The 18828-nt window shown below is 50.9% G+C and overlaps 7 protein-coding genes across 7 annotated transcripts; 1 reads left to right on the top strand and 6 right to left on the bottom strand.

Moving 5' to 3' along the window:
* The first annotated feature begins 271 nt into the window (after window positions 1-271).
* On the top strand, window positions 272-2229 carry TrAtP1_003595 (uncharacterized protein). Its single transcript, XM_014088027.2, has 3 exons — window positions 272-859; window positions 1085-1699; window positions 1762-2229. The coding sequence occupies exons 1-3, from the start codon at window positions 643-645 to the stop codon at window positions 1899-1901; spliced, it is 972 nt and encodes a 323-aa protein (XP_013943502.1). The 5' UTR covers window positions 272-642; the 3' UTR covers window positions 1902-2229.
* TrAtP1_003594 (uncharacterized protein) lies at window positions 2230-6216 on the bottom strand. Its single transcript, XM_014088026.2, has 3 exons — window positions 5497-6216; window positions 3389-5410; window positions 2230-3332 (listed from the first exon to the last, which is right to left on the bottom strand). Exons 1-3 carry the CDS (start codon window positions 6119-6121, stop codon window positions 2506-2508), a joined length of 3474 nt encoding a protein of 1157 aa, XP_013943501.2. The 5' UTR covers window positions 6122-6216; the 3' UTR covers window positions 2230-2505.
* Window positions 6217-6376: 160 nt separating this feature from the next.
* On the bottom strand, window positions 6377-8074 carry TrAtP1_003593 (uncharacterized protein). Its single transcript, XM_066111952.1, has 3 exons — window positions 7690-8074; window positions 7488-7635; window positions 6377-7433 (listed from the first exon to the last, which is right to left on the bottom strand). Exons 1-3 carry the CDS (start codon window positions 7771-7773, stop codon window positions 6616-6618), a joined length of 1050 nt encoding a protein of 349 aa, XP_065968032.1. The 5' UTR covers window positions 7774-8074; the 3' UTR covers window positions 6377-6615.
* TrAtP1_003592 (uncharacterized protein) lies at window positions 8075-9195 on the bottom strand. Its single transcript, XM_014088025.2, has one exon. It carries the CDS (start codon window positions 9191-9193, stop codon window positions 8312-8314), a length of 882 nt encoding a protein of 293 aa, XP_013943500.2. The 5' UTR covers window positions 9194-9195; the 3' UTR covers window positions 8075-8311.
* Window positions 9196-10261: 1066 nt separating this feature from the next.
* On the bottom strand, window positions 10262-14797 carry TrAtP1_003591 (uncharacterized protein). The gene is made up of 6 exons (XM_014088024.2): window positions 14343-14797; window positions 13763-14217; window positions 11871-13653; window positions 11755-11805; window positions 11159-11658; window positions 10262-11091 (listed from the first exon to the last, which is right to left on the bottom strand). Exons 3-6 carry the CDS (start codon window positions 12607-12609, stop codon window positions 10507-10509), a joined length of 1875 nt encoding a protein of 624 aa, XP_013943499.2. The 5' UTR covers window positions 12610-13653; window positions 13763-14217; window positions 14343-14797; the 3' UTR covers window positions 10262-10506.
* A 582-nt stretch (window positions 14798-15379) lies between these two features.
* TrAtP1_003590 (uncharacterized protein) lies at window positions 15380-15715 on the bottom strand (the record flags this gene model as incomplete). Its single annotated transcript, XM_066111951.1, has 1 exon — window positions 15380-15715. The coding sequence occupies one exon, from the start codon at window positions 15713-15715 to the stop codon at window positions 15380-15382; it is 336 nt and encodes a 111-aa protein (XP_065968031.1).
* A 2264-nt stretch (window positions 15716-17979) lies between these two features.
* On the bottom strand, window positions 17980-18279 carry TrAtP1_003589 (uncharacterized protein; the record flags this gene model as incomplete). Its single annotated transcript, XM_066111950.1, has 1 exon — window positions 17980-18279. One exon carries the CDS (start codon window positions 18277-18279, stop codon window positions 17980-17982), a length of 300 nt encoding a protein of 99 aa, XP_065968030.1.
* Between the last annotated feature and the right edge of the window lie 549 nt (window positions 18280-18828).

Below are 18828 nucleotides of genomic sequence, written 5' to 3'. Positions count from 1 at the left end.
GAACCAAAATGAGAGCAAGTCGCCTTGAATTTGAAGATGAAAAAGAAACAAACCAAATCAGTGCTTCATCCTTGAATATGCTTGATTCACATCTTCACCTCTGACCAAGCCCCCCTGCGCTCTGCTGGTACAGGCTACCCGCCGGCCTCCCACCACGCTATGACCACCGCCGTACTCTGTACCTCCCCGCCTGAACGACTTCCCCAGCGAGCTCTCCACCAAAGCTCTGTCCTCGTGCGAGAGTCCAGCCAGCATGGTCCCCCACTAGCCATAAACGTACGTCAGCGCCGCCTCGTAACCTCAACGCGACAACCTTTGCCGCAGCGGCGCATTTTGTTCTTTTGCGGCTTTGCCTGTTCCCGAGTCCAATTGCGTATCAAGAGCCGAAACGAGGTACTTGGCCTTCGACTTGCGATTCTGTTGCCCCGTCCCCCCGAACCCGGATCCGAACTGCGAGACATATACGGCGTCTATCGACAACAACAAGGATAGGGTGTGAGAGATAGAAGTCCAAGACTTGAGACGAAAACGAAGAAGGAAAAGTAAATCAGAGAGGAGAGAGACTCTTCAAATACCGCCGAACCTCTCGAATACAAATACATCCGATACACAGAGGAATAGCCGCTGCCATCTCCCTCCACCATGTCGTACTTCTTCTCAACCCCCGTCGACATCGACATCGTCCTCGACGAGCCCGACGACCGCACCATGGTCGATGTCAAGCTCGACAAGAACCGCCGCGAAAAGGCGCCCCTGTACATGGACGGCGAGTCGGTCAAGGGCGCCGTCACCGTGCGGCCCAAGGACGGCAAACGCCTCGAGCACACGGGCATCAAGGTCCAGTTCATCGGCACGATAGGTACGCAGCTAGACCACTATGACCAGCAGCAGAGCAGCATCTTCCGCCGCCGCCGCCGCTCATCTACATCATCACCTTCTTCTCCCTACTACTACTACTCCTCCTCATCCTCCTCCTCCTCCCTTGTCTCGGGCGCCCTCAGCCTCCTGACGCCCCAATGGACCCTGCCCTCCATCCGCCTCGGCCTGCAGCAGCGCCAACGACAGGTTACTGACGGGCTGGTAGAAATGTTCTTTGACCGCGGCAACCACTACGAGTTCCTCTCGCTGAACCAGGAGCTCGCCGCGCCGGGGGAGCTGCAGCACCCGCAGACGTTCGACTTCAACTTCAAAAACGTCGAGAAGCAGTACGAGTCGTACAACGGCATCAACGTCAAGCTGCGCTACTTTGTCCGCGTCACCGTCTCGCGCCGCATGGCCGACGTGATCCGCGAAAAGGACATTTGGGTCTACAGCTACCGCATCCCCCCGGAGATGAACAGCAGCATCAAGATGGACGTTGGCATCGAGGACTGCCTGCACATTGAGTTTGAGTACAGCAAGAGCAAGTACCACCTCAAGGACGTCATTGTTGGGCGCATTTACTTTTTGCTGGTCCGGCTCAAGATTAAGCACATGGAACTATCCATCATCAGGAGAGAAACAACCGGTGCGGCTCCGAACCAATATAATGAGAGCGAGACCCTGGTGCGGTTTGAGATTATGGATGGCTCTCCCTCAAGAGGAGAAACGATTCCCATCAGACTGTTCCTCGGAGGCTTTGACCTGACACCCACCTTTCGCGACGTGAACAAGAAGTTTTCCACACGATACTACCTCAGTCTCGTCCTCATTGACGAAGGCAAGTTTTCAACCACCTCTGCAAGTAACCCTATGCTAACTAGGATTCCCCCCCTACATTAGACGCCCGACGGTATTTCAAGCAGTCGGAAATCATCCTCTACCGTCAAGCCCCCGACGCCCCCGCCGTCCAAGGCGCAGCCCTCCAAAGCCTACCCCCTGCCCCTGAAAACAGAGTTGCCCCTGCTGCGGTTCAGGCATGAAGATGAAAATTAAAAGAAAACAAAGGTGCTCATTGCTTTATACTCTCCTAAAAGCAGATATATACGAGCCTCTCTTCTCCTCTCTTTGAGCCTTTTCACAACGCAGCGGCAGCACATGCTTCAATTCTATAATTCGTTTTTTTTGTCTTGTGTCATTTTCTAGCATAGGGGAAGGGTTTGTTAAAACTAGCGGCGTTACGGGAAGATAAGTAGTAATGTTATTGTTTCACGGAAGTGTGCTGTTCGTAGATGATATATATATGTACATGTATATAACAACGATCAAAAGATGAATCGAAACACAAAAGATGAAGAGAGAAAAGGGGCAAAACACATAAATTTGACTCGAGTTCCGATATTAGAAAAAAAAAAACCAAAAAGTTATTCCGTGCTTATTTTCCCCAAAAGGTATCTAAACCCATTTCATCCCTTTCCTTTCAATCCTGGGGAGGATACAGGCATTAAAATCTACATACAAAAAGATTTTTTTTCCTGGCTGCAGTTTGTTTTCGTCCAAAATTCATTCACCATCCATCACAGTCCCTCTTCCTTTCTCCTCTCTTTCCTTGACCTAAAACAAACAGTGCTATTTGCCGTATACACCTCATGCAATATCCATTACATCTCCCGCCTCGAATCCAAACTGATTATTCTGAATCGCCGCAATCCGGTCCAGTTCATCCTGGTACTGCTTCCTAATGTCGGCCAGCGAAACGACTTTACGCTTCGCAGGCGCATCTTTATCTCCTGTTGGAATGCCCTCGTCGAAAATCCACGCCTGCTTGGCATCCACGCAGCTGAGCGCGTTGATGAGCAGCAGGTACTGCTTTGTGACTGGAGTATCAAGCACGTCTTCGCCCGAAATCTGGTCTCCTTCTCCAGCCAGCCTCAGCTTCTGAATCTTGTCGAGAATGACGGACGCGGCGCCCCGGAAATTGTTGTGCTTGATTCTCCAGGAGTAAAGAACCTGGTGGTAGGGGAATGCGTGCATAACGTCCATGATAGACTTGCATCTTAGCGACAGAATATCATCGACCTCTTGCTGCATTCCAGGAAAGGTCAAGGTCACTAACTCAGAGTTGTGGTACGTCTCGCACATCTTATCCACGAGCTTTCGCAAGTTGTACTGCCTCAAAGCCTGGTCCTTCATCGACAGCAATGTGGTGTGAGCCAGCTCAAACTGAGATGTAGCCAGAGCGGCGTTGAAAAGACGGCTGAGCATATCTGTCTTGATATTGACATTCTCTGCTGTGCTGCCGGTGAACTGAATTGATAACCGAGCAAATTCAACCACGTATGAGTAGGCCTTCTGTTTCTCGAACAAGGCTACAAGGTGTGAATAGTACTGAGCTAGTCCGCTGTTTAACAGATTCCATTCTGTATCGTCAAGGAGGCCGCTGCTATGACGTTCGAGCTCAACTGATTCGCTGCCTGCAACTGGGGTTAGCGCATATTCGTTTTCGAAGACTACTATTCACAAATCTTACCCATTCCAATAGCCGCCTTTCTGAAATTCAGAGAAGCAGATTCGAAATCTTTGAGCGCTAAGAAGACTCTACCATGGATATAAATCGAAAAGGGATTTTGGTCACAGAATGGCTCAAGCTCGAGTGCTAGGTCTGCTCTGTCACGCTTGATAAGGGAGCACTGGATAAGTGACGGTGATACCTCGATATCTCCATTGGGAGAGCAAAGATTGGTAACAAGGTCGGTGATGCTAACGGCAAGCGGCTCTTCCGCAAGCCCCGAAAAGCCCAGCAGATGGCCAACATTGGCTTCCAAAGCAGTCACAATCTGAACGTCTTCTCCCCTTTTTGATACGGGGGATAGGCTGTGTTCTGGTAGCGGGATTGCCAGTTCGGTCGTTGACAGCCACTTTAGAAGCTCCAGTCTCTTCAACGTTGCGATGAGTTGCCGGAATACGGTACCAACATCTACTCTGTTGTGTAGAGCATCCTCTTCGTTGTCAAACTCAAACTCCATATGGACTAGAAGGATGAGCTGACTGAAGCATATTTTCCACTGTAAAGCCATGTGCTCCTGCGCCGCTGTCATGACGAGTTTTCTGCCAAACTCTGTCAGAGGATGGCTAGGGCTTCGAACTTTGTCGTCTAGCGGCGTAACCATGAGACCCAGCACCTTTCGGTAGAGTTCATTTGTCACAACTGAGAAGTTGGTGTCTAGTGTGTCCACAACTTGCTGGGCATCGTCGTCTGTGATGCCTCGCCAGAAACCAGCCTTGTCTGAGAAGTACTGTATTCGTTCGAGATCCGTCTTGGAAGATTCTCCAAATAACTCAGGCCTCAATGTAGCATTGCAAAGCTGCACCAAGTTGTCTGGGAAACCTTCTACAAGAGTCAGTCCGGCGCCGATTAAATCTGCCTGCCGCGACGATCCTTGATCTGGTGCGGCTAGATTATGGTAGAGCCGTTCCAAGTGGCTGCATTCTCGAACGACAGAGACAAGATCTGCACAGACAACCCAGACCATGTCAGCATCAGCATCAAGAGTGATGCCAATGGCCTCTCCTCGCTGCTTGTCAAGCTCATTCAACAGTCGGTAGAATCTCCTCCATTGTGTCTCGCTTGATGCCCTAAACTGCTCATAATCCATTTCTCCTGATGATCCACGATCCAGAGAAGCAGTGGAGCCAAGGACTGAGCAAATAGACTCGGCTAATCCGCGCCCCTTGTTGTTCTCTTTTGAAGAGCCAAGCCCGCGCTCATATATAGCAAGCGCCGCTTCCAACGTCGTCTTGGTAAATTTCCCAGGCTGCAAAATCATCTGTAGCCACTTCTCCGTCACATCGGAAGGATCGCAAGGACCGGACGTCTGTACTGCGAGACTTCGTGGTTCGGAAAATACGCCGTCCCAGCCATCCTCCCATGATTGAGCCATATTTTTTCGGTCAAGCTCCAGACGCTGCACTCGGTATGTCATGTTGTTCTTCCACAAAGTCCATAGGTTAATCTGTCCTTCCTCGGTTGATCCTAGCACAAAGTCCGCCAGTGTCCAAATGTCCGAAGAGGATGGAGTAGCGGGAATCAATGTGCATTTCGGAAACAGATCCTCGATAACAACATTGTGGCTACCTTTGGCAACAATCTTCCAAAACTTGAATTCTCCAGGGCCAATTGGCGAGTAAGTTGCACAGATTCTCTGTCCTTGGGTTCGGCCAACGATCCGGGTAAGATTTGACTGGGCTGGATCAATCGACCACTTGCCCATCTCCTGCGGCGGCCTCTCGACATTCAACATGTCCAGTGACTGCAGAATCTGCCCATCATTCGCATTCCAGATACGGATTCGGTGGTCAAGGCAGACGGTAACCGCAAATAGACACTTCTCGAGTCCGAAATCAGAAATCTCAATGGATGTTGCGGCGCTATACTCCATGTTGGCGTTTCCGTATTTGATGAGGTTCTTGCCCTGGAATGGAAGGAGACCTCGTAGACTCTGTGTCCATCCTTGAACATTGAAAAAGGTTTCTTTCCATAGCGCAGCAGATGCTAGATAGACATTGATTAGATACCTAGGCAAAGAAAGATTGAGAAAGGAGCTTTTAGCCCTTCCTTCCAGGCGCTCTCTAACTTACCGTCATCTCCCTTTTGCTTGTCGAAGCGTATCATGCCACCATCATTGACCGTAACAATAAGGGTATTCGCCGATATAGCCACCATCCGGTGAGGGTATTTGAAGCTTAGACCCGCTGGAGCCTGCACTTTGCAAATCTCGGGCAGCCCAGCATCCACCGCGCCCTTCCTCTTGAATAGATCCGGTCGGAGAGTAAACGTGTAGAGATAGCATGACTGGTCCAACACATGTACACACAGTGCATCGTGCTCTTCCGGGTCCGAGAACACCACGCATCCCTGCTGAATAGGCACGGTGAAATGAAAGTTGATAATCAGAGACGCATCCGCAGCCTTGTCCTTTTTGCCAACATCCACCGCCCGAATGCTCAGCAGCGTACCGTCCTCCAGCACCCTCCAGAGGAAGCTCCGCGGCGAGTCGTGCCATCTCCGTCGGTATATTGAAGCCGCAGTCGCCAAGTTCTTCAATCGAAACGTCGTCTCGTCCTCGACATCGTGGGACGGCTTGGAGCGGCCTCGGCTGCCAGACCCAGACGGCACTCGAATGGTGACAAAGGACGATTGGGAGGGAGGTTCGAGGTTCAAGCGGGTCTCTTTGAAGAGATACTGAATCTCACCCGAATCCATCGCGCCTCCCCGAAGCGCATACGTCTTGCTCTTTGGGAATTGAAACGGTGGCGGCGAAGAAGTTGGCGCAAAGTCGGTCGTTTTAGTGATGCTCAAGGTCGGTCGCGTTGCAGGGCAGAATTTCTGTTTCGCCTTGAGCGTCGCGCTGCGCTAGCCCGATTTGGAAACGAGCTTGGTGGGCAATTGCTTGCTACGAATTCAGTCAATTACAGCATCATTTGTCTCTTCAAGCAATCAATTATATGATGTAAAAATCTACATTTAACAAGATTTATTAAGTCTAGATTCAAGTATTAATGCTTCAATCCATCATGTATATCCATGCACCCATGATTCATGCATCTATTCATCCATTGGCTCCTCTCCGCAAAGTAGACATGAAGAGATAAACAAGCAACCATAAAACGCCAAAAATCGAAACACCTCCCCCATATGACTCCGAATATTTTTCATGCCTCTTTCAATGCAATATTTTTGTTTCTTTTTACCAACTATTAATCCTTGTCCTTGTCCGTGTCCTTTGGTGCAGGATCAGTGATGCCATCCTCAGCAATAGCGAACAGCGTATCGCTCTCTGGCAAGCAAGGGCTGTCGTAGATCTTGGCAATTCGAGTCTCAGCGCGGCCCTTCTTCAAGCTGATCCGCGTCGTACTGGCATGGGCAATGATATTGCCGCCAATAGGCTTCTTCGGATCGGGGTTGAACATGGCGCTGGGTCCACCATCGACTTGCGCGACCACCTGGTTTGTGATGACTACTGCAATGCCGAACTCGTCCGCAAGCCGTTGCAACGTTCTCATGAATCTGGCCAAATGTGTCTGACGATTTGAGAGCTCGCCTCGGCCAGTAAAGTCTGTACGATAGAGTGATGTGGCGCTGTCGACAATGAGAAGAGAGAATCTTGTCTCGCACATCATTGCCGCAGCCTGGTTCAGAAGCTGAAGCTGGTGATCTGAGTTGTATGCTCTCGCATATGCAACATTGTCCAACACTTCTTCTCCAGAAAGGCCAAATCGATTGGCAACCGCCAATAATCGAACGGGTCGGAAAGTGCCCTCTGTATCAATATACAGACATTTGCCTTCACCACCACCCATGTCGAAAGGCAGCTGACACGTCACAGCTAGAGTGTGACAAATTTGACTCTTTCCTGTTCTGAATTCTCCAAATAACTCAGTAACGGATCCAGTCTCGATGCCTCCAGCCAGAAGCGTATCCAAGTTCTTAGATCCAGTCGTGATAGAAATAAGTTCACTGCGCCGCTGGTGCATTTCAGTGGCCGTCGTAAAACCCATAGGTACAAGTTTTGACGCTTGAAAAAAAAGGTCAGGGTCTCAGCTTCAAAGATTTTGGTAACTTCACACACCTTCAGCAAGAATTTTGGTCGCCTTCTGCTCTGAGATGCCCTTGATCTGCTCAAGAACCCTGCGCGGGGTATAAGCCACAGACTCGACGGTGTTGAAACCACCTTCAACAATGCTTTGGATTTCACGCTTGGTTATTCCAGCTACTCCCTAAGCATCAATCCATCAGCAAAAAATATTCAACCAAGAGCATCGCCAACATACCTCCAAAGCTGAGAGTGGTGTGGGCGCACCAGGGCCAGTGGCACTCTCGTCGCCCATCTGGCTCCCATCATATTCATCAGCCATTTTAGGTCACCGCAAACGAAAAAATCTGTATATGTAAAGAAGAAAACGAAGAAAATGCACTCTGCACGAAGAATTTCAACGACTCAGTGGCCAAAATTAGGCAGAATCGGGGCGATACGAGCTTGGTATGTTGACGAACAAGGCGCGACCCAACGCGTCGAGTCAGGTTAGCAAAGGATAATTTGACGCCAGATCACGTGATGCTCTACTTGATTTCTAATTGAAGCTGGGATCGTTCACCATAGAAACAGGCATCTATCACACATTTCACATTGGTAATACAGCGAAAACAGAGTTTCGTATTCATGAAAACAAGAGTGTATTATTCGCATTTGCATGTATTGCTCTAATATGCTACCAAAAAAAAGGCCAAGCCAGTTCCAAATGAAAGTCCAGACGAAAACGAAAAAAAAATAAAAAAGTGATCCGTTAATCCCAATTACCCTTTCCAACTCCATCTAATGCAATCGCAGAGAGGCAGACATTATCAGCTATGGGATGATGATAGTTATCTTTCCTTGTTTGTAAAGTTGTTGGTTTAGAAAACAGTGATGCGGCGAGTCTCAAGCTTCTTCGCCTTGGGAACACTAATGTTCAGAATGCCGTCCTGGAAACCGGCACTCACAGCCTCGTGATCGACAAATGTCGGGAAGTGGAAGCTGCGAGAGAACTCTCCAATGCTGCGCTCAGTGAGCCAGTATCTAGCCTTGTCGACGGGCTTCTGTGGAGTCGTCTTCTTCTCCTCAATCTTCTTCTCTTCCTCAGAGGTGACGACTTCAAAGCCCGATTCGCGCTCGCTGGCCTCGTCCTCATCTTCGACGGTGGCCTGGTGAGAGCTGTTGGAGTTTCGGCGCACAGGTTCCTCCTTCTCAGTGGCAGTCTCGGTGGATGGAGTGTTTACAACAGAAGCTGATGGAGATGTGCTGGCAGCGTATGATCGCTCAGTCTTGCCGCGGACAACCAGGGTCTGAGGATCAGCGAACTCGATCAACACATTCTCCTTGCTTATGCCAGGGAGCTCGCCATAGAGCTCGTAGGCGTGTGTAGTCTCGCGGATGTCAAACTTGGGCTGCCACTGGGGAGCAGTTCGGCGCACATTGCTGCTTCTGCCAGTCTGTCTGTTGTAGCTGTCGAAGTCATCGAGGAGGCGGAAGAGAGGAGTGAGAGAGGCCTCAGAGGGCTGGCAGAAAGCGCGAGGGAAGAAGGCCATTGTGTTTAATTGGTTTGTTGTTGAATTTGAAGAATAGTCAGGTTGATGAACTGAGATTGCTAGATAGCGTGGAGATTTGTTGGAGAGCTCTGCTTTGTTTGGTAGTTGTTTGAGTGTTTGCGTTTGCTGAGTATCTGAGTGATGTTCTGATGAGGACAAACAAAATTCACTTCTGCATGACTTCACAGCGCACTTTATAGTGAATAGCATCCCTTCAATTGACTACATGGTCAGGCAGGCAGCTGACGAAAGCTATTTCCAAGTGAACACGCGAATCTACTGGCATCTACCATTTGTTTCTGTTGCGCAATGCGTTTGCTTGTTAATGCTGCTGAACAAGCTGCACCTGTCACTGTTTCAGGCTATTGGTGGCGGCTGCGAGGTTCTTCTGGCAGGCACTAGAAGATTCCACCAAGCAGCCTACGTAATCACTCTGAGAGCTGCACATCACGCAACTTCCGTTGGCAGCAAGAAAAGGCACAATCTTCAGCATGATTTGGTTTGGAAATGTGTCAACAATTGCAACTGTCACATGAAGCCCAATTACACAGTCCTAATTGCTTGCTACTGTAATCCAATCTATGACGAACTTCTTCAAGCCTCACTGTGGCTCAATTGTGAAGCTTAGGTCAAGTTGCTGAGCAGGCCGTAAGTGGCGCAAACGCCACAAACCGAAACCAGCCACATCGAATAACAGCTCTTTACAGGTTAGGCACTGAAGTGGCAAGAAATGAATTCATTGTTGCTCTTTTCTATAAGATGTTGCCAATAACATATCTTGATTTGTAGAGTTTGCTATTTATAGTAATTCGTCAGCTGATTAAGCTCTTTTCGTATGCAGCCTCTGTCGTAATTTGTTTTGTCGTCAACGGACCTCTAGCCATTGAATCGTACGAGATTGTGTATCGCCTACAACTACTGCACTTTGCTTGCAGTTAGCAAATTATTTCCCGCAAAACAGCCACATGTGCTAAAGTTATCATGCCCGCTCTACCCTTACAAATATCCACTCGATTTTTAGCTTTGATGGAAATATTCAACTGACATTGGAGTCTGTAAATCAAACATCATCCCCCGTAAGTGGCAGCGATCATCGTTGGCACCCTCGTAGTGATGAGCGAGACCCGGTGTTTCTATCCGAGGCATCTGCAGGCTTGTTGCCGACTCTCGCGCTCGTACTAGTTTGGTCAATCTCGTTATCAAAAATGTATAATTCACCGCCCATCAGATATAAAAAAAAATAGAATGCCATTAGAAGCGCAGCGTCGAACCAACTATACTGCAGTGCGAGAAACACCTATATGTGATCATAGCTACCCGTCCAATTTTGTACCGTGATGTTTGTAGCATCGCCTCCATGATCATATAATCACCAGTCCAGGAATCTTATATATGTATCTACAGAACAAAGTATGGCTCCCATGGGATCTCCCTGGGAGACACAAAGTCGCTGAAAAGGATCAAAAGAAGAAGATTGTCGTAACAGATGACCAACAAATGTGATGTAGTTGACAAAGCCGGGCCTATTGGTTGTAAGGCCCTATTTGTTGATACCTGGTCCCCGCGCCAATAGATTGCCTTGCGGCTGCCGATGACCCAGCACCTTGTGCAGTGTTGAAAAGGCCAATAAGTCTCTGGCCGATAGAAGGCTCGATCTCGGTTCCATCTCGGGCAATCTTGACCTCTCGATTCGAATTCCAAGGGTTTCGTAACCCACGAATCCGATGAAAGGGGAGACGAGATGTAGACAACCACTCGACTCTGAATGGCTTTCCCCATGACTTTTCGTCCTCCTCTTCGTTCGAAATAACATCGTTGCCATCCAGGCCATTGTTTTCCGCATCGACACCCTTTTCAGTCTCTTCTTGATATTTTTCCCAGAATACGGTCCCTCTCGTTGGATCATCGATGATGCTGCCTTTGGGAACGTATTCAGTCGCCTCCGTGATGATTGTTTTCGGTAAATCTACTTCGGTCGTCGTTCGAGGTACGGGCGTAGTTTTCTTTGTCGAGTCTAGAGATGGGCTAAACTCGGAAGCCATCCGTGCATACCCAAAGTACTCTCCAGATTTATTAGCTGAAAAGATCAGATACACATTATTACATTGCTGTGATGCTGTTAGCCAACGAAACAAAATTCCTCTTCAGATTATTGAACGTGTTTGCTTTGCTTACCTTGAACGCATTTGTCAGCGTTTCTTCGTTATGAGATTGTGTTGCCCAAATTCCCGTTCGAAAACTAAGTTCAAGGTCATCAACTGTTAAACTTTTTAATATAAAGAACCTATCATGTTTCGTTGCCGGGCCCCCTGACGAAACAACTGTCGGGTACTCTCCACTACCAAGAGCACTGGGTGGGCTCGAGTTATCAAGTTTTGCCGAGGATTTACTCCTTGCTTGGCTGATCGGTTTAGAAGCGTTGGTCGTACTTGGGATTGGTCCGTCTACTTCGTTCTTTCGTAGTCTACTGACGAGTCGAACCGACTGGAATCTCGATTCATGCAGTTTGAGTTGAGCAGTGATACAGGAATCCTCATCTTTGAAATTAGCAAAGGCGCAGTTGCTTTTGGCAATCAAAAACAGAGATTCGAGTCCTCCTGTCTCCTTCGAAACGTGGTGTACGAGACTCATCAAATCGGTTTGAGGTGGAAGATTTCCGATCCAAACGGCGTTACCTGGAGCAATAGCGCGGTTAACGACAAAATTTTTCCAAAGGAAAAAACATACAGGAAAGAGATGATGGAACAGGCAAGGGGGTACAGGAAACATACCAGTTTGTCGTGGTTTGCGTGAAGAACCTCGAGCGGAACCTCTTTGTTCATCTAAGGTAATTGTCAAGATTTTGGTTATTATGGGAGCATTCGAAAAGGGTTGTAGAAAGAATCACCATGGATAGGTTTCCGGGTAACAAATGGTACTTGCAGCCCACCCAGGGGCTGACTACGAGCCAGGGCCTCTGTCGCTGCGGGCTGAAGGATTCCCGCGCGAGGAGGCTGGTTTTGAGCGACAGCGTGTTGGATATTCGGGTTCTGGACAGGATACTGAGCCGCCTGGGGGTAGTAATACTGCGTATGAGCGCGCCCCATGTCCATCGGGTTCGGGTAGTATGCCATGTTTTGGCTCTGCAGCATCGTCGTGTTGATCTGGTTGATGGGCAAGTGGTTACCGCCATAATATGGCGCCATCTGATGGGTCTGAGGAACATAGTAGCCCTGGGGAACCATGTTCATCGGCGAAGGACCAGTATACTGAGGCATCTGTGGCATGGGAGGGCCCATGGGCGGTGGCGGTGGCGGTCCGTTGTGATATCTCTGTTGAACCCCTCTCTGGAACGGACCGCGATGATAGTTGTTGTCCAGAGGCAGGGCGTTGGCCATGGTCGTCATGTTGTAGGGGCCATGGCGATTGACAAAGTTGGAAGCGGGAGCCAATGCTGGCTGAACAGATGGCGTTTGCTGTGAAGTTGCGAGGATACTTGGAACAACTTGGTGGTGATTATCGTGCCCCGAGGTCGTCTGATCGTGATCTTGCTTTTGAGACACTACAGAATCTTTGGTAGTTGGTTCAGGCATGATCAGGCCAACACTCTCCGTCCCAGAATCGGGAGGGGCAGGCCGGTCGCCCATTGAAAAGGGCGGAAATAGATAAAAACTGGTCGATGCGCTAGATCCTTGATCCGCCGGAGCAGACTGAATCTTATGTGTAGCCGACTACAAGGGGGCTTTTGGAAGGAAAAGATCGTGTAGTAAGTAAAAGAGAGAAAGCTGAATAATGGATATTGGCCTCTGATTATCTAGTTAGATTGCAAGTGTTGATAAAGCCTGAGAGTCGCCCACGTCCAGCGAAGTGTATCCTTGCATACTCTGGGGATGATACGCCCTGGCGCTTGCCACAAATCAAAAATGCCCACGAAGCAACGCGTCCACTAGGGAACGTTGCTATAACTTTACTCTACTCTGAGCCTCGAGACGGTGGCAATGCCAAATTTTCGTCGAATAGCAGAGTGAGAGTATTCCGTTTGATGATAATAGGACTTGGTAACCATTCAGGTGACGTGAGCCAAAAAGGTACTTGCCCTCAGGGGTGCAGCAGACACTACTATTTGCCTCCAGAGCGGAGCGACAAGGAACAGCCAATCCCTTTCTGGGGAAAACAGTGTTCGGATAATGGCGCGCTATGCTGCTGGAATAGAGAAGTGTGCCCGTAGCAGGGGTGATAATACCCTATGGGGGGGGGGAGAGGAGTTTTTTGGCGAGGCAATGCACAAGCTGGACAGGCCCCAAGGCCGGGAGAGCTACAAGGCCGGCAGTTCCTCGCCAGAGAGCCCACTTCTCTGGTGGAAATCTGGTGATGACTGGCAGCAGTTCTCCTACACACTAGACGGGGGGGGAGCGAGCCTTCTGGAACGCCTGTATAACAGGTTCTTTCCAAAGGATGAACAGGCTTGATGAGAAGAAGAGAGAGTCTATGACGGCCGAGACCCAAAGGATATCAACGGCCACTAGCCACATCAGACCGAGGCAGAGGATTGGGTCGTATCGACATACCTGGTACAAAAGATTTTCTCAGGCGGCTCAGCTACCCAGGGCAGGTAGTAGGAGGTAATAATTATTAAGTTGGAAAAAAAAAGATGGCTGAGCTACTGGTTTCACGCCCTTTGTTTCCCACACCTGCCAAAAAAACGTTTCATAATAAATCAGTAAACAAGTTAATCAATCGTGTTAACCTTGTCGGTAAGCCACGGCCGAAACTCCACGATCCAATAGGTGCCATACTCACAAGTGTCAAAGCTTGAGTAGAGAGGAAACTATGGGCCACTCGGTAAGTAGGTAAGCAGGCGAGGCCGTTCTAGATCTGCAGCCTTGCTTGCAAGTTCACCGTCGACTTTCTTTTGAGAGAAGGGGGCGTGTGGTGGCTCTTGGGTAAATTCTGCAAGTTGCCAAAGATGGCAAAGATCTTGGACAATCGCTGCAGAGCTGAATCGAATAGTCGATGACGCTGCTCCCGATTATGCCTGGGACTGGCGAATCGAGGAAGGAGAAATCGCGTTTTGGGTCTCGGGAGCTACAGCTGTCCTACCCCATTTATCTCCTCGAGGAAGATCAAACTAGTCCAAAGAGTACCTGGAGGAAATGTCTCTCCGGGCAAGGACGTTTAATGATTACACTGTGGCTGGATCGGAAAATACTTGTTTGTCTGATCCAAATGCCCAAAACCTGAATGAAGCTTTACAGCTAAAAGGGCAATGCCGCTATGGTTAGCTTGTCAGTATCTCAGGGTCCGGGCACAGTGTGGCCGAGCAGCAAGTACAAGCTGAGCACGAACCAAGAGCAGGATATTTCTGGGCTTTCAGACGCACCCAAGGTACCGGCTTGGAAATCCCTACCCTTTTGTTCTGGGCCGGAACGAGAGTAGAAGCGGAGACTTGCTTAGCCCCTGGTCATACTTGTACTAAACATAGCCAAGGCCGCATGGCTGCCAACATTACAGGTGCAAATCTTTGCGGTTCCATCAACAGGGCCACGGATGAGCAGCCCCAGGTGGCTTGTTGTGCATGAATTTCCTTGTGATGGGGGTGGAGTCTCAGAGGAGAGGTGAGGTGGCGCCGGGCTTGACGAGCGCCATCACGGGTGTATACTTGGCAAAAGACTGGGTACTAAGCTTTTTGCTGCTCCTCGAGCTATACTGTCTTGACAACTGATAACTGATGTAGTCCACCGTGTTCCCAAGCAGGGCAGCAGGTGAAATGTCATAGCTGTGATGGGACTATTATGGAGGGCGCCCTGGGGGCGTGTGGACAAGGGTTTGGGGGCTGGCCAGGGATGATGGAGCCCCCCCCCCCCCCCCCCCCCTCCGAAAGAGACAAGCAGGGGAGCAAAAAATAGTACTACCACAAGCAAGACAAGTCGCCACAAAGGATAACCAAAAGAATTATAGGGCAGCAGCCAGGGAAAAAAAGGGACGAATCAGAGTGGCATGCGAGTTGACAAGTCAGCTGCTAGCTGAGCCCTGGAACTAACATCTGCAAATGTGGCGGGTGGATGGGCAGCCATCGCGGAGCCAAGTTGCATCAGTCACACGAGTTTAAACAAAACCGGAATCCGGGAACTCGTATGTGGCTGTTGCCGGTTCGCCACCACGCCGAAAATGCCACGATCCGCTGCTAGCCATAGTAACAGCTCAGGACGAAAAGCATCACAGCTCGGCCAGCCTCATCACCGACAACACTGGGCCGCAGCTTGCTCCCAATCCACAATGGGACCTGCCAACGCAATGCCACCGGTTCAGCCGTCGTCAGCATCTTCACACCACCCGCAACGAACAGCTACGTGCTGAGCATTTTGTCTCTCGAAGCCAGCAGAATCAAGCAAAAGCCACCCATGGGGGGAGGCAGCTTCACGCGGGCGCCTGGCTTGCGGCCGCGGCTTCACCGAGACTAAGAGATGGCTTCCGCGAGCCTAATTTCCAAAATCGTGGACTTGTCACAAGCAGAGGCTGATGCGTGGGACCCGAGGCTCCATGTGGCCTCTTTGTTCTTTGTTTCGGTTTGCTTCGATTTGCTTTTCCAGATGGCGCGCCACTTAGGCCATGGCTTATACCAGCCGTCAAGCCACAGAACCCAGCGAGATGGACACGGCGTCCACGGCTTGAAACGACGGCCTTGGCGGCATCCACTGCTCGGATTTCCAGCTGTGCCCATAAGGTGATTGTGGCTCTGATCGGCAAGGCCATGCCTCCTGGACGGAGTCTCGCACGTCGGTCGCTTATTAGTCGAGGGCCCAGATACAGAGATTTCACGACTGCAGAATGCAACGCCGCACACAGGGACCATCTGCCTCACTGATCACGGGCCACAGACAGATGCATGTACATGTATGCAAGCGCGAGGCCGAGCTGCGGACCGCCCGCTGGGCTCTAATCAAAGCCCGTCAATGTTGCTTCGACACTCGTAGCGGCGGCGTCGTGCATCCGCCAAGTCCACCGGGAGGGCACCGAGTTCCTAGCTCGAGCCCAGCATGATCGGCGCCGGAAGCTCTGCTGCCCAGAAGCGCACAGCTGGCGACGGAGCTTGGGATATCGAGACTCGGTCAAGGCATGTGTGCAGCTGCCAGATATCACGTCGTTGAGCGACGGCCCATGGCATCGTGTCGATCACTTCCCATCTCTGCCATGCCGGCCCACCCACCACATCCTTAGTAGCCAAGCCTCCTCAACGCAAGGGTTCGAAGCCCATCCCGCGACCTAAAAATGCTTTAATCGACTACTGTCGCACACACACCATGGCATTTGCCCATGGCCTATGCTTCAATTGATGGCAGGCCGGCATGGGGAATGCCACTTTCCCGATAATGCAGCCATCGGATTCCGCCCAATTCCCCATATACGGGCAATTGGGTCTGTCTCACGATGCCCGCCCACGGCCTTGTCCTTCGTAACGCGTAGTCGGTCCAAAAACCACTGCAGGCCGATCCATTGCAGGCAGCCCTATCTCGCTGCTCCAATCATGCCATGATCTCCGTCGCCTAGGCCTCGAATCGAGGACATGCTCATCGGCTGCGACTCCGAGGCCAGCCCGGCCATCCAGAAGGTTCCCATGAGGCGCTTCCCCGCGAACACCGCCACCACCCTGGCCTGGACCCTTGACTTGGACCCTGGTGGGAACGATGAAGTCAGAGGCACAAAAGTGGACTGAGGCCAGAAAGCAGGTTCTGGCCAAACCTTGACCCCTCGTGTCGACTCGAGCCCGCGAGCGCCACACGCACATGCACCCACGCCCATCGACGTAGGCGGTACAGCCACACATGCACTTACACGTCCATAATCAGGAACGTGCGGATAGAGCTGGTACTTGGGGCAGCGCCATCGCGCGGTAATTCGCACGCCGCGTTAGTACGAGACGGTACCTGCTTGCTCGAGCACCGCGGCGTACCTGCGCAATGGCTCGCAAACGCTAGCTCCCTAAACGGTATTTCACCCTCATCTTGTTACGAACTAGGCAATAAACAATATCCATTCTTCGAATTCTATGGACGAAATCCGGACCGTATGCTCCGGGGAGAAGGTGCTCGGCAGTTATCGCAGAGAAGAAAGCAAAAAAGGGCTACAGATGCCACAATCGTATGCCATGTTGCATGGCGCGGACTGCCATAGGCAGGGAGGGCATTGGGTGCAAAGTTACGCAGCACATGTGCCAAATTGCCAGCCCGTCTGCATTAGCGGATGAGTTGCGGCGGCATCTCAGCATGTCATGTCATGTACAAGTACAGTAGGTTACAGCAGGCAGCTCCAGAGTTGCATGTCCAGCTGGAGACGCAACGAATTGCGAGTGGCTGGGCTGAGGCTGGAGACGTGCCAACGGCCATCGTCGACGCCTGTTCAGGGCTTCGAGCTGCACGGGTGCCGATCTTGCCTGGCTTGGGCATAACGGCGCGTCGACGTTGGGCTCGGGCTCCTTGTCATGACGACATGGCCATGGCAAACCTGCTTGCGATCAAGGGTTTTTGCGATACATATCAGATGCTGATGAACAGATTGCCCATTGCATTTACACATGATTCCCCGCATTCTTCGCGCTGTGACGTAGCCGGGTGCAGACGCAGCGTTGTTGTTTCTGCATCTCTCGCCGCCTCTGCTCCCTGCGTCTTCATCCAACTGTACACAATCTGCGTCAATGCCGCGAGATCAGGATCGTGCTGCAGAGGGCTGAAGCGCTCCAAATGACGCCATTTGCGAGATCCAAGTCCGATTCCAAGGCACATCTCTATTACTCCGCATCGCTGGGGTCTCCAAGACACTACGTCTCGGCCGGAGTGGGACAGCGTGCTCGAACGTACATGTAGGCGTCTGTCACCGCGAACTGGGCCATTGAAGCGGTGCTAACTCCTCATTCTGTTCATAATTCCTTCATACTGTCTGTTTTGCGTCTATCGATTACATGCAGATCCGTCATTGACCCCGTGCCCGACGACGTCTGTCGACTTCAGCCTCGGCCCATGTCACCGCCCTCCAGCTCGCATCCCAGTTCGTCGTCTCGGTGGCGAAAGCGTCTGCAGTTCACGCCCCGTCGCGGCTCCGATCAACAGGCAAACACGCGGCCCGAGATATGCTATTGGCAGCACAGCATGAACGGTGGATCGTCCTGCCAAATCATCAACGGCCAAGCGACGATTTTCCAGGAACGTCCCGAATGAGCGCACCATATGGATCGCCAGAAGGAGACGTGAGAAGCGATAACCGTCTCTCTCGCCACGATGGCCGCATTGCCACCTCAGCTTGTCGGGACTCTCAGTGTACATCCGCCCCGATCAAAGCCAAAGACGGCAAAATCATTCGTCGCTGCTTTCCCGACTGTTCATCCCTACTTCCAGGACCCCAGTGCCAATCCAAGTGATGGATTAGTTCGGACGACTCACACGACTCTCCCTTATTGGACAAGCATTATGCGGCTATTTCACCGAGACAGCTTGACGCATAAGCCGCAATTCTATAACAAGATACATACAGAATACGAGGGTGAATACCTCTAGTACTTTGGGGGAGCATCGGTCTCTTGAGTGCCTTGCACCAAAAGAGGGTCAATGGTACCGTTTGCATTCAAAGAGGAGGGCACCCCTGCCCTCATGATTTTAACAATCCGTCCTACCAGCACTCAGAATCATATGGAATTGGATCGGCCGCCGTGCGCGCGGGGCATTGATCGGCCGTTATACGACGGGCACTCGTAAAACGAGAGAGGCCTCACCACGTGGACGAGGGCCAACCTGTACTGCTTGCCACGTATGCGCTGTAAGGTTTGGATCCTTGCGCTTGGCCAGCAGGCCCTAATGCAAGAGAGCCAGGCAGCG

Source organism: Trichoderma atroviride, chromosome 2 (genome assembly GCF_020647795.1).
Source record: "Trichoderma atroviride chromosome 2, complete sequence".
NCBI classification, from domain to species: domain Eukaryota; kingdom Fungi; phylum Ascomycota; class Sordariomycetes; order Hypocreales; family Hypocreaceae; genus Trichoderma; species Trichoderma atroviride.
Note: the sequence above shows the minus strand (reverse complement) of the source record. Positions and strands in the feature narration are given on the sequence as shown.